General features: G+C 43.1%; 1 protein-coding gene across 1 annotated transcript in view; it reads right to left on the bottom strand.

The window, feature by feature from the left end:
* The window catches only part of ERN1 (endoplasmic reticulum to nucleus signaling 1), a 63,845-nt gene that overhangs the window by 31,503 nt on the left and 16,736 nt on the right, over positions 1-15,606 (bottom strand). Inside the window, 2 exon segments of the mRNA XM_006912425.3 lie at positions 3,397-3,469; positions 4,494-4,527. Coding sequence (XP_006912487.1) covers positions 3,397-3,469; positions 4,494-4,527 — 107 coding nt within the window.

Genomic DNA, 15,606 nt, shown 5'->3' with positions numbered 1-15,606 from the left:
AAAGAGAGAAGCCCTGTTGATGGTAAATGGGAGTTGTCCTAACTGGGAACCGAGGAGAAGGGGTGCCCCTGGCTTCCATATCCATTTTGGACAAGCCCTCGGCTCCCGGGTCCCTGGCACTTAAACGCTAACTCCTCTCAAAGTCTCTTTTCCCAAAGAGTACCTCTGAGGATGACATAAACCTTTTCCGAAAAGACACAAATATGTAGCATTAACACGATCTTTGAAATTCTAAGGGGGCAGGAGATATTCTCCTGTCTTGGAAAATTGACCCAGAGCCAGCTAGACTGAGCAAAATGTCAATGCTTTTCAGAGTAGGAACGAGCCATGAGATCAGTTCTGAAGAGAGGCAAACTTGGTGCCCAGCCGAAGGAAGCTTCGAGAAGTAGAAGTCATCGCTATGTGGGCCACTTAGGAGTTTGAGACGGAAAAGAAGTGTTGATGTTTTCTTCGGTAAATAATTCTGTACTGAAAACAGGGGAAAATCAAACCTTTTGGTATTAAAAAGAAGTTATGGTAGGCGCCAGGAAAAGAAACTCAAAGGAATACACGTATTTCAGCTGCATTTCATCATAAGACCGATTCTTCTGAGTCTACAGCTGACATCTGATGCCTTCTGGTGACCGTTTGTTTCAGTATACTTTATTTTTGGAAACTTCTGTGTTCCTGAAACTGTTTTGTAGATACCTGCTTCTACTACACTGCCACATTTTTTTTTTCTCCAAGGAAGATAAAATTTCTCTCTAGCTTGAATAAACAGAACTTTAATTAATCGTTTGGGTTTTCTCATCACCCCAACATTTAAATCAAGCCTCAGAAAAGGAAAAATGCCACAGAGAGGCTGTCATGACTGGGTTTCTGCCAGATGGTTCTGAGAAATCAGAAAGTCATTACTAGGCTTCCAGCAGGGAGTCCCAGCCTGGAGTTCTGCGATGTCTGCTGAGCCTCCCAATTCAGGGCCCAAGCTGGAAACACAGCGTTCCTTGGAGCTGCTAAACCACATTGCAGGAAGGCACGTGGGGTGGTGGTCAGAGCATCCTAGCTCTTCAAGTCTCAAGTCCAATACTTGAAGCTTTGACCTTGGGCAGGTCTTTAACCTCACCAGGAGCAGTTTCCATACCTCTACTGTGGGGACACCTCTACACCAGAGGGCTGCTGAGAGGTTCAAATGAGACAACGTATACAAATCGCTCAACCCAGTTGCTAACAAATTGCTTCAGAAATGGAGGCTCTCCTAATGTGGAGAGAAATGTTGAAGGTGAAACACATACACCTCTACACAAGGCCTGCCCTTCTCCTCCCATCTGTTTTGGTCCCAGGTATTCGTCAAATAATTTAAAAATACCCAAATGAGAGCTCATAAGCCACTTACAGTCTAGACCAGTGGTTCTCAACCCTGGCTGCACATGAGAATCACTTGCAGACTTTTTAAACTTTCCACTGAAGCAGAACTTACAAATAAAGCTCACGTAAGCGTACAGCTCGGTTAGATTTTGCAATGTGAACGTACTCATGTAACCAGCACTCAGGTGAAGAAACTCTGAGAGCCCCTTCTTGACCTCTCTTCCAATCATGACCCCCCAGGGTAATCATTACCTTAACTTCAGAACATCATAGACTAGTTTTTCCCGTCTTTGAGCTTTACAGAAATGAATCATTCACTGTGTAGACTTTCTCGTTTGTCATCTTTTGTCCAACCCTATGTTGGTGAGATGCAGACAAGTCACAGGCTGTCTTTGTGGTGTAGACTACTAAACTGTATACTATTCCATAATTCATTTACCCTTCTACTACTGATGCTATCTGGGTAGTTTTCAGTTCTTGGTTATTATAAACAGTGCTGCAGTACACTTGGGTACATGTCTTTCGGTGAATGCACACATCGATTTATGCTGGGTATATTATCTAGGAAGGGGTCACTGGGTCATAAGGCTGTAACAGACACTGCCAAACAGTTTCCTAACTGGCTGCACCAATCTGCACTTCCACCAGTCACATGCGAGAGCTCTGGTTGCTCCCCTCACCCCAGTACCTGCTTCTTTTTCCATTTTTCTCATTTTAGCCATTCTAACGAATGGGTAGTAGTATGACACTGTGATTTTTATTTACATTTCTCTAACGACTAATGAAACGGAGGACCTTTTCATATGTTCATTGCCCACTCGAATATCTTTTTTTCCCAATTTTCTATTGGGTTGTCTGTCTCTTTAAAATAATCCATAGGAGTTCTTTATACATTCTGAACGTGAGTCTTTGTTGGATATGCATACCGTGGATACACTGTGCTCTGCCTCTCTTAATGGTGTCTCTTAAAGAAGGAAAATTATTTTTTTTTTTTCACTTGCCATCAGGGAAATTAAAAAAACTTTTTAAAGCATTTTATTATAGTTTCAAGTATACAGTACATTGGTTAGACATTTACATAGTTTATGAAATGATCTCCCCAATTACTCTATTGCTCATCTGGCTCTACACATAGCCATTACATTACTGCTGAAATTCTGAATTTGCATATAATCCAATATATCATCTTTTTCCTTTACAGTTAGTATGGGGTATTTTGCTTTGTTTTGTTTTTAATATCCTATTTAAGAAATCTTTACCTACTCTAAGGCCTTGAAGATGTTCTGCTACTTTTTTTTCTTAAACTTTTGTTTCACATTTAGACATGCAATCTATCTGGAACTGAGTTTCGTGTGTCTGGTGTGAGGTGGGAGTCAAGATTTTTTTTTCCATATGGGTATCCCAATTGACTCGTAGCATTTATTAAAAAGACTAACCTTCCCCTCTGCACTGCAGTGTCACCTTTGTCATAAATCAGGTGGCCATATGTGTGGGCCTCTTTCCAAATTCTCTTATCTGGGGAGCTTTTTTAAAATCCTGATGACCTAGATTGATTAAATGGAGAGTTTAGAAACCGGGACCTAGAATCAGTATTTTTTTAGAGTTCTCCAGGTTATTATAATGTATACCTAAGGTGGAGAACCACAGGTCTAGATTCTCAAATGGAGATGGAACTGGAATACCATATGCCCCACTACGAGGGGACGCCTACTGCGAGGCAGGCAGTGTTTCAAATCACGCCCCCCGCCCCACCAATTTGAGACTCACTCGTTAGAGTACACCCCATTACTGAAGGGAGTATCATACTCTTCCGGTGTGTTGGCTGGGGCATGAGAACTTGCTGGTCTAGACCACTGTTTCTGAACTCTGGCTGCCGTTTAAAAGCTCATCTAGGAAGCTGTGAAAAGATACTGATACCCAGGCCCCACTCCATATCACCTGAATCAGACTCCCCAAGAATGTATTTTAAGCTCTCAGGTGATCTCTGCATACGGAAGTTGAGAATCACTGTCTGGAACCTCTGGAGTACACAAAGCACCTAAATACACTCACCGTCAGGCCTTCGTTATTCTTGCCCCCAAGTGTGTACAGGCTGCCATCATTGGGATCTGGGAGGAAGGCAGGTCTAGAAATTAAGCAATAAGTATCAATGATAAATTAGAGCCCGGGCACAGAATAAAATATCAAAGCCACGCAAAGCCATGATCGGGGGAGTAGGGGAAAGTTCGATGCATGTATGTGTGTGTATAAGACTATTCCACCCACTGCTCTTCCACTTTGCCCACAAATAAAATATCCCTGTGGTGGTATATACTATACTTGAGTGGAAAAAAGCAACCTGCAAAGGAAAAATAGTAAAACATCATAGAAGAGTAAGTTATCATGAGGTCAAAGCACTCTGGATGAAGGTAAAATAAGTAAAAAGGACCAGCAAATCTGCTTTTTAATTTCCAAGCCAACTGTGTATAAAATTTCAACAATTAATAGTTAATAGCATGGCACGGTACATAAATAGGTAGAACAAATCTACCTTTAGTGTTCAACAAACATTTATTTTTAAACCAGAGGCAATAAAAGCAGACGCTGAAAGCCTGACATCAGAAAGAACCTGCCAAGCAGATGGATAAAGGTCTCTCGGTCATTCCCCACGAAGCGGATGTCAGATGGTCTTTGGGCAAGTTAACCCGCTGAAGACAACGCTTAGTCGCTTAGTCTCTACTTAGTATATACTATTATTTAGGGCTTTTATAGGTGCTATCCAACGTTTATTCTAACATACGCAGTCTAGTAGCAGGTCACGTCTGTGTTTTCTCTCCATGGTATAACACAGTAAAGGAGGAGAGATCTACACCCATAGGCTCTCCTGAGGACTTTGGAAGCTTAAGTTCAAAATTCAACTTAAGTTCCATCTCAAATAAGCTTTTTTAATACCACTGCCTCCCTCCCCCAAGGAAGCGACTACCCTCTCCCCAACACGCATTTTCACCACAGCACCTGTAAGACTTCCTATGTGTCAACCATTCTCGTTATACCTTAAATGTATGCATATCTGTACTCCCAGCAACTAGCTTGAATAATATAGAATAATATAGAAAATGTTGAATAATATAGAAAATGAATTAAAGGAAAGTACAAATCAGAAAACTTACTCTTCAACGTGGGTTGGAACCTGCAGAACTGGATCTGATTGCGAGAGAACAACAAAGGCATCATCAGACAGACTCTAAAATATCAAGATTCTTAGACAGTTCCAATTCACGAGTTGTACCAATAACTTCAAGTTACCTACATGAGATAATGTGTGTGAAGGCACTTTAGAAATCACACACAAAGATGCGAATGTAAGCTCTCGTAGTTGTTACTGAGATTGCAGAGGGAACCGAGAGCAGAATGGAACTGCAGATAACTTGGAGATGGACATAGAATGAAGAACCAGTCACAACCCACAGTGGACAGTGGGTTACTGTGTCACTATCTGACATATCAAGGACGTTTAAAACCTAAACCATCACCTTGCCAAATACTTGGAGTGGTACTAGCTAGATATTCCCATTAGGAAAGCAAAACTGTGGCTTAAGAATCAATTTTGCTGTTGATGAGAATCTGATCGGATGGTAGATGGATATACACTGTCAAGGCAGCAATATGGCATCTCAGGGTTTTCATGTGTTCATTCTCCTGACTCCCTTTCTATAATGGATCCACTGATTCCACTTCTATAAAATCTAGCATAAAATAACACAAAATATAGAAAATGCTTTTTGTACAAAGATATTCGCAGCACTATTACAAACGATTCAACTATTCAATAATATAATTAAATTACGAATGTTCACTTGGCAGAAAATTAAGGCATCTAAAAGGGCTTATAAAACTTTATAATATGTTCAAACCTTTATACTATTATGTTCTGGAAAAAAAGATAACATTGTACATAGAGTTGTAATGTAGCTCAGGAGAAAATCTTCAATGCACATAGAAAAACTAGATGCAGAGGCAAGAAAAGCCAATTATAAGTTTTCTCTATTGGAAATATAAGTGACTCCCCCACCTTTTCTATTATTTCCCCAAATTTCTACAAGAGTAGGAATTACTTTTTAAATTGAGAAAAAATTTTTCTCAAAGTCAATATCACAGCTGCAGTTTTCAAAAATGGCAGAATTTCTCCTTCCCTAGATTCTCCTGGGCACAAATCCAGAGGACAGCCCCTGATTCCTTGTGGGGGACGGAGGTGGGGTGAGGGGACGCTGACACAAGAGTCTGTAACAGAGCTAAAATCCACAGGCATGAGATGGCACAGTGATCAAAACCCCAAGGCCTGTACAGCCACACCGTGCACAACTTCAAAGCTGGGGACAAGGACGGCAAATACTGTGATAGATTCTGGATACAGAGTTTCAGGCTCCAGGGCTCTGCTTATGGTGACAGGCAGCTGTCTAATTCTCCCAGTTAGTTGAGATTCTCAGACAAAGAAAGCTCTTCCAATCGAGGCTTATCATGTTTTGACTTTGCTTTGTAAGCCCGGCTCCTACATGAAGGCATAAGGTGTTCACAACAACAAGCACACAAACCACATGTGGTCTGTGGGCAGCGAACAAACAATTCATTAAACCAAAAACATTTTAGGAAACAGGAGGAACTTTCAGTCAGTAGGCATGTGTTTGTCGTTCCCATTAATCACCTCTCAGAACACATTCACAAACAGACTGATGCAAGAGGCAGGAAATCAGGTCACACAGCACCGGCCTTACTGAAACAGTCGAGATGCAGTCACAACCCAGTTACTTCAACGCAGCCCTGCAGCCATGCAAGCTGGGAAAAGCAAGAATGCCACTTTTGGAAAAAAAAAAAAAAGGCAGTCAAGAGGGCATCTTTTTCCTTCATTTCATCCAGTTAAAGTCATCACAGATAAACACCGATGAAGAGGACACCGCCGAATCCTAGCAATTCACCGGAAACAAAACATGGACACCAACAGGACTTGGATTCCTGTTCGTGAGCTTATTGCTGTGGTACAGCGTTTGCTCCCTCTCAGGCACTCGCCTGCAGGTGCGGATTTTCCTGGTTTTCTAGAGCTTATCTACTGGTCACCTGACACTGAGGCCTCAGGTCCCAAAATGTCCTGTGCCAGAAAGGTTTCAATTAAGACACAGGCCATCGGCAGGTGCCAGGGACGGAGTGATGCGATAACTACACTAGTGTTTAAGAATCGTGCTTTTTTCCCAGGCTTAGGAGGAAATGAACTCCGTTAGGAAGACCTGATCGTCTCAGCATTCCCGTCCACTCAGTAAAATGAGGTCCCTGGAATAAACATCCGTAGGGCTGTAACAGCACAACTATTAAGAGAACCCTGGCAGAAGTGGGCGAACGGCTCCTTTTCTTTCCCTTAAAAAAGTTATTTTAATACTACAGAAAAAAATTGTTTGAGGGGACAGATAAGACAAAAAAATGGCAGCCTGTCAATACCTGTTTAAAGATGAAAATGATAACAATGACGAGTCATTTTATTGTTCTCCCTATATATGCTTGAAATTTCCCACAATATCAAAGGAAAATATTGGGATGAAAATATTGGGAAGCCAGAAAAATAAAAGCAAAAAGCATCATCTGAAAACATGCAAAGAAGCCCAGCATGAAAAAGTGGTTGTTTTTTATTTTATAATGAGAACTGGTATCAGGCAAGATTCTCGCTTAAAAGAAAAAAATTTAGCCATGAGAAAATAAACCTGGTCTAATTATAAGAATATAAACAGATATAGCTACAAAACAAGCCATTCTATCTATATGGAGACTGATAAGGATAAAAGCCATCTCACAAAGCTGTTTTACTTACAGAAGTAAAAAAAAAAAAAAAAAAAAAGTCACTTCATGAGTGTAAAAATGAGTGTTATTCCAGATAAAGGTAAGGATATCAGGTAAAGCTAAAGATATCAGAAGAAGAAAAAAATAGCAGAAACCAGTGTTTGGTCTCCTGGATTAACACGGGAAGAAACAAACCTGCTTACTGCGCCCCGGGAAGCAGCCCCTGGACTTGACTCATCCCCCAGTGGGTCCGGCTCAGGCCTGAAATGGCACAACCGTTACACCTGGAGAAACTGGGTGAGCTTATGTGATGCTCGTTGCTACTGTTTAGTGCTCACCTAATCCTCCTTTTTAACTCGAGACAGAAATGATTCAAAATAGATGTTTACATCTTTCCTTTGTCCAGGTCCATAAGGGTAAAAATTTAAATACTTTTATCTCCAGAAGGAGTGCATTTTCATCTTTCCATGAATACCTTTTTACCTTTATTCTCCATCCCATCCTCTTTGACGCTTCACACCTTCTTCCTCTGTACTGGGCCCCAAGTGGACGCTTGCCTCGGCTCCCCTCCTGACCAGGGCAGGCCTTAGTGTCTCGTTCCATCAGCACCCAAAGCCCTACCCTTTCTGCTACTTCATGACCACTTGGGCCAATCCCATGTGCCCATTGTCTCAGCCTGCCCTGTCACAGGCAGCCCCCTTCACACCATTTCCCGTTCTATGGTTCATCCCCACCCCTTCCTGTGACTCTCTCCCCTTGGCTTCTGTGGCACTACCTGATTTCCACCTCTCTCTCTCCCCCTCTCTCTGTCTCAGCTCCCTCTCTCCCCACTCCCTACTCCAAAAAATGGAACTTTTCAGGCTCCGCCCCTTGATTCTCTCACAGACACATCCATCTATCTCTAAAGCTTCAACCATACTGCAGTGGGGAGAATCTAGGTCCTCATCTCTTGATCTCTTCTTTCCAGATCAACAGGACAGTCCCACTATTTCTTACCAGCACCTCCACCCCTTGCCCAAAGTCATGTCCTCCATATTTTACCCCAGCGTGGCTTTTACTCCAGATGACCCTATTTTGGTAACAGCACCCCTATTCTCTTAGAAGATAAGCAAGCTTCAAAGTACACTGCTGACACTCATTTCTCCCCAACACGTCCTGTCAGTTGCCAAACTCTATGGTCTACTTCTATAATGATCATCATTTTGTTTCCCACTCCAACATGTGCGAACCCCTTGTCTTTCAAATGCTTCCTTTTCCCCTCATCTATGTTGCCTTTGGAATCAGACAAACCCAGGCTTAAATCCTAGCTCTGCCAATTAGCAGCTGAGTGACCTCAGCAAAGTTACCTAATCTCTCTGAGCCCCAATTTCCTAATCAGTAAAGAAAAAAAAAGAGAGAAAACACCAACCTCATGGGGTATGTGGACTGAATAAGGATTGGATGTTTGTCAAGACTTTAAGTCGGTGCCCTGACACAGAGAAGAGTGATCCTTGTAAAGAGAGAATTCAGATTATACTACTCTGCCACTCAAAATCCTTTGGTGGTTCTCATCTTACCCAGTAAAGGCCAACGTTCACATAGTAGCTTACAAATCCTGTACAACCCCACCCTCCCACACTCTCTAATTCTCTCACCATTTCCTCTTTGCTCTATTCCAGCCGCGCTGGCCTCCTTGTATTCCTCGAATACTGCCAAGCCTACCCCTGCCTTGGAGCCTCGCATTTGCTGTTTCCTGTGCCTAAGTCTCTGATCACCTTCTCAGAGAGGTCTTCCATGACCACCTTCTACCGCTCAGCATTCCCTACCCTCTCTTCTGCTTAATTTTTCTTCATGACACTTACCACCTCTGTCGTATATTTTATTTATTTTATTTAACGCCTAACTCTAGCCATTGTAAACTCCATAAGGGCTGGGATTTTATCTTTTGTTGTCTGCTACATCCCCGACGTCTAAAACGGTGCCTGGCACATACGAGGTACTCAATATATTTGTTAGTTTCCTTCCTACTTCTATTCCTGTCCAGCCTGGATGGTCATCGCTGATCACTTCTAATAATCCAGCAGCTATGCTCCATCAACCTCAACCCAGAATCTACTGAGCAATCTCCCTTCCTCCACCCAGGCTCTGAGCACTGTTGAAGAAAACACTACAATCACTCTTGGAGATACCATTACATATCTATGGCCAGGTGGGCCCCATGTCACAGGAGATAAGTTTATCTACTTCCTGGTTGGCTTCTGCTCCCTGTTCCTCACAGCTGGTGTTTCAAATCTTCGCTCCTCCCCTCAAGGACCTCTTCTCACCACACATAACTCGGCCTCCGGTGGCACGGGGCAAGTACAGGGGGGCAGAGTGAGTGCTCCGAAATGTCCTACCCTTCGCCCCCTAAGTTTGCCCAACTCCACTTTTTCCTTTGTGTCTCTATAAAAGGACAATGCTTTCACCTTTACATTTATAGATATTTCACACTCTCTATCCAGAGCCCCCAAGCGGTACCCTATCTCTAAAGATCTTCAAGTCCTGCCCGTGGCTGGCTAACCCTTTCCCCACTGCCTACAAACACAACAAACCTCTCAGCTTCCCTTCGCGCTTTTACACATGCTCTCCTTTCTCTGCTAATGCATCCACTTTAAGTGTACAGTTTGATGAGTCTTGAAAAACATACACATCCATGTAACTACTTTCATAATCAAGATACATATCATTTCCATCACCCCAAAACATTTCTCATAGCCCTTTGGATGCAATATCCCCAACTCCCACTCCATATAACCACTGATGGATTCATTGTGTTTGTTCTAAAATTTCACAAAAGGGATTCATACTCTAGGATCTCTCTTGTGTCTGGTTTCTTTCTCTCTACATCATGTTTTTTGGAATTTATCCATATTGTTGCATGTATCATAGTTTGTTCTTTTTTATTGCTGAATAGTACTCCACTGTATGGACAGACCACAATTTGTTTATTCATCTCTTGATGGACATTTGGGTTATTTCTAGTTTAGGGCTGGAAAATGTGAATGCTATAAACATTTGTGTACTTGTCTTCGTTTGGACCTATATTTTCATTTCTGTTGGGAAAATACCTAGGAGTAGAACGGCTGGGCCATAGTGGTGACGTTTGACTTGTTGAGACCCTACAAACAGCTCTCCTAAGCGGTTTACTATTTTACATCCCCGCCAGCAGTGTATAAGCTACCTGTAGTTTTTGAAACGTTGATTTCTAGGTCCTTCCCCAGGGAGTTGATTTGTAGGTAGGGCCAGAGAATTTGCATTTCTAACACACGCTAGGTAATTCTGATCTGAGCCATGCTGAGAAACCACTGCACTGGATCCTGTTTCATTTTTCTCGCCTTTTGTACCTTTCTCAACTCACTGCTCTCCTGCCCCTACCCTGATAATAAAACCAAAACTGCCACTGTCAAGTTCCAGTGACCCAATATAACACTTACAAATCCTTCTCATTAGGTCTCCACATGGCATCCGACAACATTCTCGCATGGAGCCCATGACCCGGTCCCACTTCCGACGGCTGCCGGGGTACCTCACCCCCCCGATGTCATACCCCCCAGAGCCTGCTCCTCCACTCCGTTCCCCAGATGGGCTGGTTGGCCCTACTTTCCCCAGTCAAACAGTCAGGAGACTCGGGGTTGTCTTTGACTCCTCTTCTTAATTCTAACCCTCTCCTATTCGATTAGATCCTGAGTTTTGTAAGATTCAACCTAGTAAACGTTTCTCAAAGTCTGAGTCCTCCTTTCCACTTCCTTCACCACTGCCAAAATCAGGTGGTCATCACTTCTCACTGCGTCTATACAGCAGTCTCCTAACCTGCTCCCTGTCTCGGATCTCTGCCTTTCAGATATGCACCCCACTCACTGCCTGCAAGGGCTTGATGAAGGCTGATCTGCTCACGCCTCTCCTCCCCATAAATCCTGCGATGGCTCTCACCTGCCTGGCTATTACCTTCCATCTCTTGGCTCCAGTCAGAGGTTCCCAAACTTTCTTGGTTTGCAGCACCCTTAGTGTCTCAGTAATTTCTTCATTGGGCCCCGGGCCGAAAGAAATGCCTAGGGGTTCCATTTATTAACCAGTTAGGTCCGAAAGATTTAAGTACTTAGGGTCTAGCAACTTAAAAGCCACGTGGAAAAAATAATAACATGTCCACTGAAAGAAAAACGTGTATTTCATTCTTAACCATAATTACTAAGGGGATGTGTTCACCTGTTGGGAGCTGCATGTATTCCGAACCTTATAATCAGCTTAGACACTTCCACCCTCCTTACCGCTCCACGTTGATTTTCACGTGGTATCTGAATTTTATTATAGAAACGGCCAAAAACTCATCTTGGCAAAGATACATCAATCATTGAAAGGACAAGCAGTGCAATTTAATGTTGAAACTGTGGTGTCTGGCACTTGCGGAGGAGCATTGCCGCGTTTCTCTCGACGAGTTAAAGCATGCTGCCGTGCCTCTCTGAGTTCCCGTGGCACCCCAGAGCCCCTCGGCATGGTTTGGGAACCACAGGCCTCAGCATTCAAGGCTCCGCAAAACCAGGGCCCGCTTCTTCTCCATGGTTATCTTTTGATCACATCTCTTCTTAAAGCTCCCTCCGGGTTTTCATGTTGGTCTCTGTGTCCCACCTTTATCTGCCTAAATCTGCTTATCCTTTGGGGTCAGTTCAAATGCCGCTTCTCTAGGAAACCAGAAACTGACCGCCCACTGCACTTGGTATGTTCTTATGATGCACTTATCACATTACTCAAGGGACAGGTACTTAATTGCATGTGGCCTCTCTGGTTCTCAAATATCTGGGGGCTGGATTGAATTTTAAGCACTTGAAGGTCAGGGACCATCTATTTTGTTTACTGTAAAATATACACAGAAAAGTACATCAAGCTTATCTACTGCTTAATGAATAATCAGAGGGTGAACTCCTGGGTAACTGCTGCCCAGGTTTTTGCTCCCCAGGTCATACTGTCTGCAGAATGAAAGAAAGTCAATAATTTAAGATATTCAATATTATATGTGAATTATAGTCATTCGAGGTAAGTGTTTCTTAATAAAAGGGGCTTTTTTTTTTCCACACAGAAACCTATATGACAAAAGCTGGAAAGAGCTGCTCAGGCATAGTTCTGTGTATTCACTCACATTTTAAAATTATTTAAATTTACAGAAAAGATGATATAGGCTTCGCATCAAAACAACGGAGGCAGGGGAAGGGGGCTGAAATGTGTTAATCATTATCGAAACTAGGTGCTGGGTGCATGATACTAGTCTCTACTTTCGTGTATGTTGCAAAGTTTTTCTAAAATGACAAGTTAAAAAAAAAGAAGCTTAAAAAAGGAAAACCTATCCTATAGATTGAAAAGGCCTGTTCTTACTGCTCTCACCTGTAGTGTAAATCTTGACGGCCTGATCTTACAGTTTCGGCCTGATCTTACAGTTTCACGGGGTGTGGAGACACTGAAGGGAAATTCACGCAAACAGCGCGAGGAGGAGCCTGTTGGTACCACATAAGGCTTCTCTAAGCACAGGCTTATCGGCGCTGATGAGGGTCTGGGGAGAGCATGGGGGCAATGCGCCAACAAAACAGAAAAAAGTCTCTTGACGATTCAACCAAAATTTAAATAATTGTTTCACACCGATGCTTGATGGCCTCTGTAGCTCCGGGCAGACTTTTTTTCCACGTAGGAAGGAATGAGATCCCTTTGATTACAGAAGCCACAAGAACAGTTTGCCCATTTGACTGGAGCTCAAGGAACCTTACAAGATCATCATCTTCTTTTCCTCAGATGAGCACAGACAGTTCTGGAACGCGCTGCTGCTGCGGTGGAACCTCCATGAGCACTGATGTGACCGCCCCGCTCTACCTCATTCTTCCTTCTAAACAACCTACTGACCCCTACACACTCAGCATGTAAAAGCAGCCGCTTCTCGAGTGAAGCGCTTCTCTAGGTACAACTAGGAGGTTGCAGCCGTTAGAAATTCTCCAAACTAGCCCTTTCTAAGTGCACCTCTAGCAGCAATTTGAAATGTTCTGGGTTGGTCCTTTTGACAGGTATTTAAGAACCAAAAGACCACAAAATAAAGTCCCAGCTGTTTTACGCTCCCTGTAAACCTCCCCGACACCGAAGATTTAAGAGCCTCACCCTCTCCCTCCTTTCTCTCTGAGGAAGAGAATGACAACCCAGTGATTAGTAATTATCTGTTGAGATTCACCACGCACGTCTCAAAAGCCAGTGTCGGACATCTACCATCAGCTTGGTTCTGTTTCATGCTGTGAGGGATAAAGAGGGGAGCTTAGAAAGCTAATACACATGAAACAGTACAAAATGAATGCTGGAACATGTGGCGAACAGGATTTCCTAGGTGAGGGAAATCAGTGAGGGCTAGCATACTCAGGGGAGAAAGAAATCATAAAGAAAGCTGGCCCGGCATGTGGGGATGACAAGACAGCATGCGTGAAGGACTATCACCTCCTCTGTGGGAATGAGGACACGGGCTTGGCAAGTGTGAAGTGTTCCTTCTGAATGCAAATGAGACTGTGGAGGAGAAAGTCGTGAAAACTGTGATGTGGACTGGTGAGCACTAACCTGGAACTGACTGTAAGCCTCAGAGAAAAAGATCTGATACAAGTCCTCCGAAAAAAGGTTAGACAGGTATCAGGGTACAAAGCGAACAAGGAAAAGGAATCATAAAGGGTAGTGAGGAAGGTGACTCAATAACTCCGGTAAGATGGCCTGAGCCTGACTGGGGTAGGGGGTGGTGGACGGAGGAGGGGAGGTCAGGAAACGAAAAAGAGGGAAAGAAACGGTCAACAAAATTTAGTCCTGATCAGAAAAATGAAGTGCAAAACAGGAATGAGCTAAGGAGGACATGGAGATTTTAATCCTAGCTCACAGTGAAACTAGATTGGCTAGTCTGAATGCAATTTTCTTCAAGAAAATGCTGAAGGTTCTCATACTATTTTCTTATAAAAATTATTGGTAGGAACAAGGTCATTCACCCTCCCTTAACTCAAAACTTGAGTTTCCCAAAGATGTTTCATGTGCTCAACTGAACCAGTGGCAGCCCATTCCTCCCCCCAGAGCAAAGGAACTTCCAGAACCTACGCCTTAACACTCCCACTAGAGTCGCTAGGTACAAACTGTAGGGTAGAAAGTCTTAAGCGTTTCTCGAAGTTCAGCTTTCATGGGGAGAGCATTTTAAAACAGACATCGAATCAGAAGCTCCTCAAAACCCAAATCTCATCAGAACTGAGAGAGGATGTAGCATGTTTTCTTGCAGGTACCTCTGCCAGCCACTAAATGTCATATTTGACAGAGACGATCATGGAGAGACACCAACGTAATCTGAAAAACTGCCCATACTAAAGGCAGTCAACTTTTACTAGGTTCTTATTTATTTTCACCCTGGCAGACTTAAAATGCACACTGAATGCTATAATCAATAGTGAAGGAGTTAAAGGAGAAAGATAAAGCACTCCAATGCTATGGCCTATGACCAAATGCCTGTCAGGATGTCATAACTTCACAGAATCTCTTCCTGAGTAATGGGAGTGCCATCAAACTTTGCATAGTCATCCCAAGATGAACAAAAGGACAAGTAACCAAGTCACAGCCAAAAAAGGCAATTTATCCACACATTTCAACATTCTCAACTGTATTCTGATACATAGCAAGCAATGCTGCAAAGAATACCCATTGGAGCTGAAATCTATGCTACTGTGTGCGGTGACGGCTAAGAGACCCACCCCACGATGTGAGATGTATTACTCTAAAGCAAATCCCCAGCGTCAGGCGGGGACGTGAATGGGGGCACAGATGGAATCCAGCTCCAGTTGGTGATTGCTGAAGCTGAATGATGGTACATTACATGTTTGTATAGTTTAGACTTTTCCATGATAAGTAATAAAATACAAAAAAAAAAAAAAGAGAGAGAGAAAACATATTTTCAAGATACTCAAAAGCAGAAACAGGCTCCCTTTATATCCCCTCTCACAAAACTTAATTTTCAGTCCTCCAAAACAACGGAGGGCAAAAAAAAAACAACCACTTTTCTTATGCTTAAGCCATGAGGAAGAAAGGTAGTGATGCATATCTTAAGCCTAGAAAATTCCTTACGAGAAAACAGATTAGAACTATTAGCAAAATGTCATCCCTTTTCACAACTTCCCCTTCTCGTGTTTCCATCACACCTCTGAAGGCTGATCTCTGACTCTTTCAGAGGAATAGGCACACTGCCTAAAGGACAGGAGAGAAAACCAACTGCAAAAAGTCGCAAAAAGCCACGTGAAACTCAAGACCAGAAACGAACTAGATATGGCAAGGATGATGGCACTGACAGACAACGCATCCTGAGGAGGCAAAGTCAATCCCACCTGTTCTTCAGGGCTCCCTAAACAGGTCTCGAACCCGAGTCAGAGTTAGGTGCCTCAGGCTTTTACTGAGCATCCCTGG

Source organism: Pteropus alecto, unplaced genomic scaffold, assembly GCF_000325575.1.
Source record: "Pteropus alecto unplaced genomic scaffold, ASM32557v1 scaffold134, whole genome shotgun sequence".
Lineage (NCBI taxonomy): Eukaryota > Metazoa > Chordata > Mammalia > Chiroptera > Pteropodidae > Pteropus > Pteropus alecto.
This window is presented reverse-complemented; position numbering and strand designations above follow the sequence as displayed.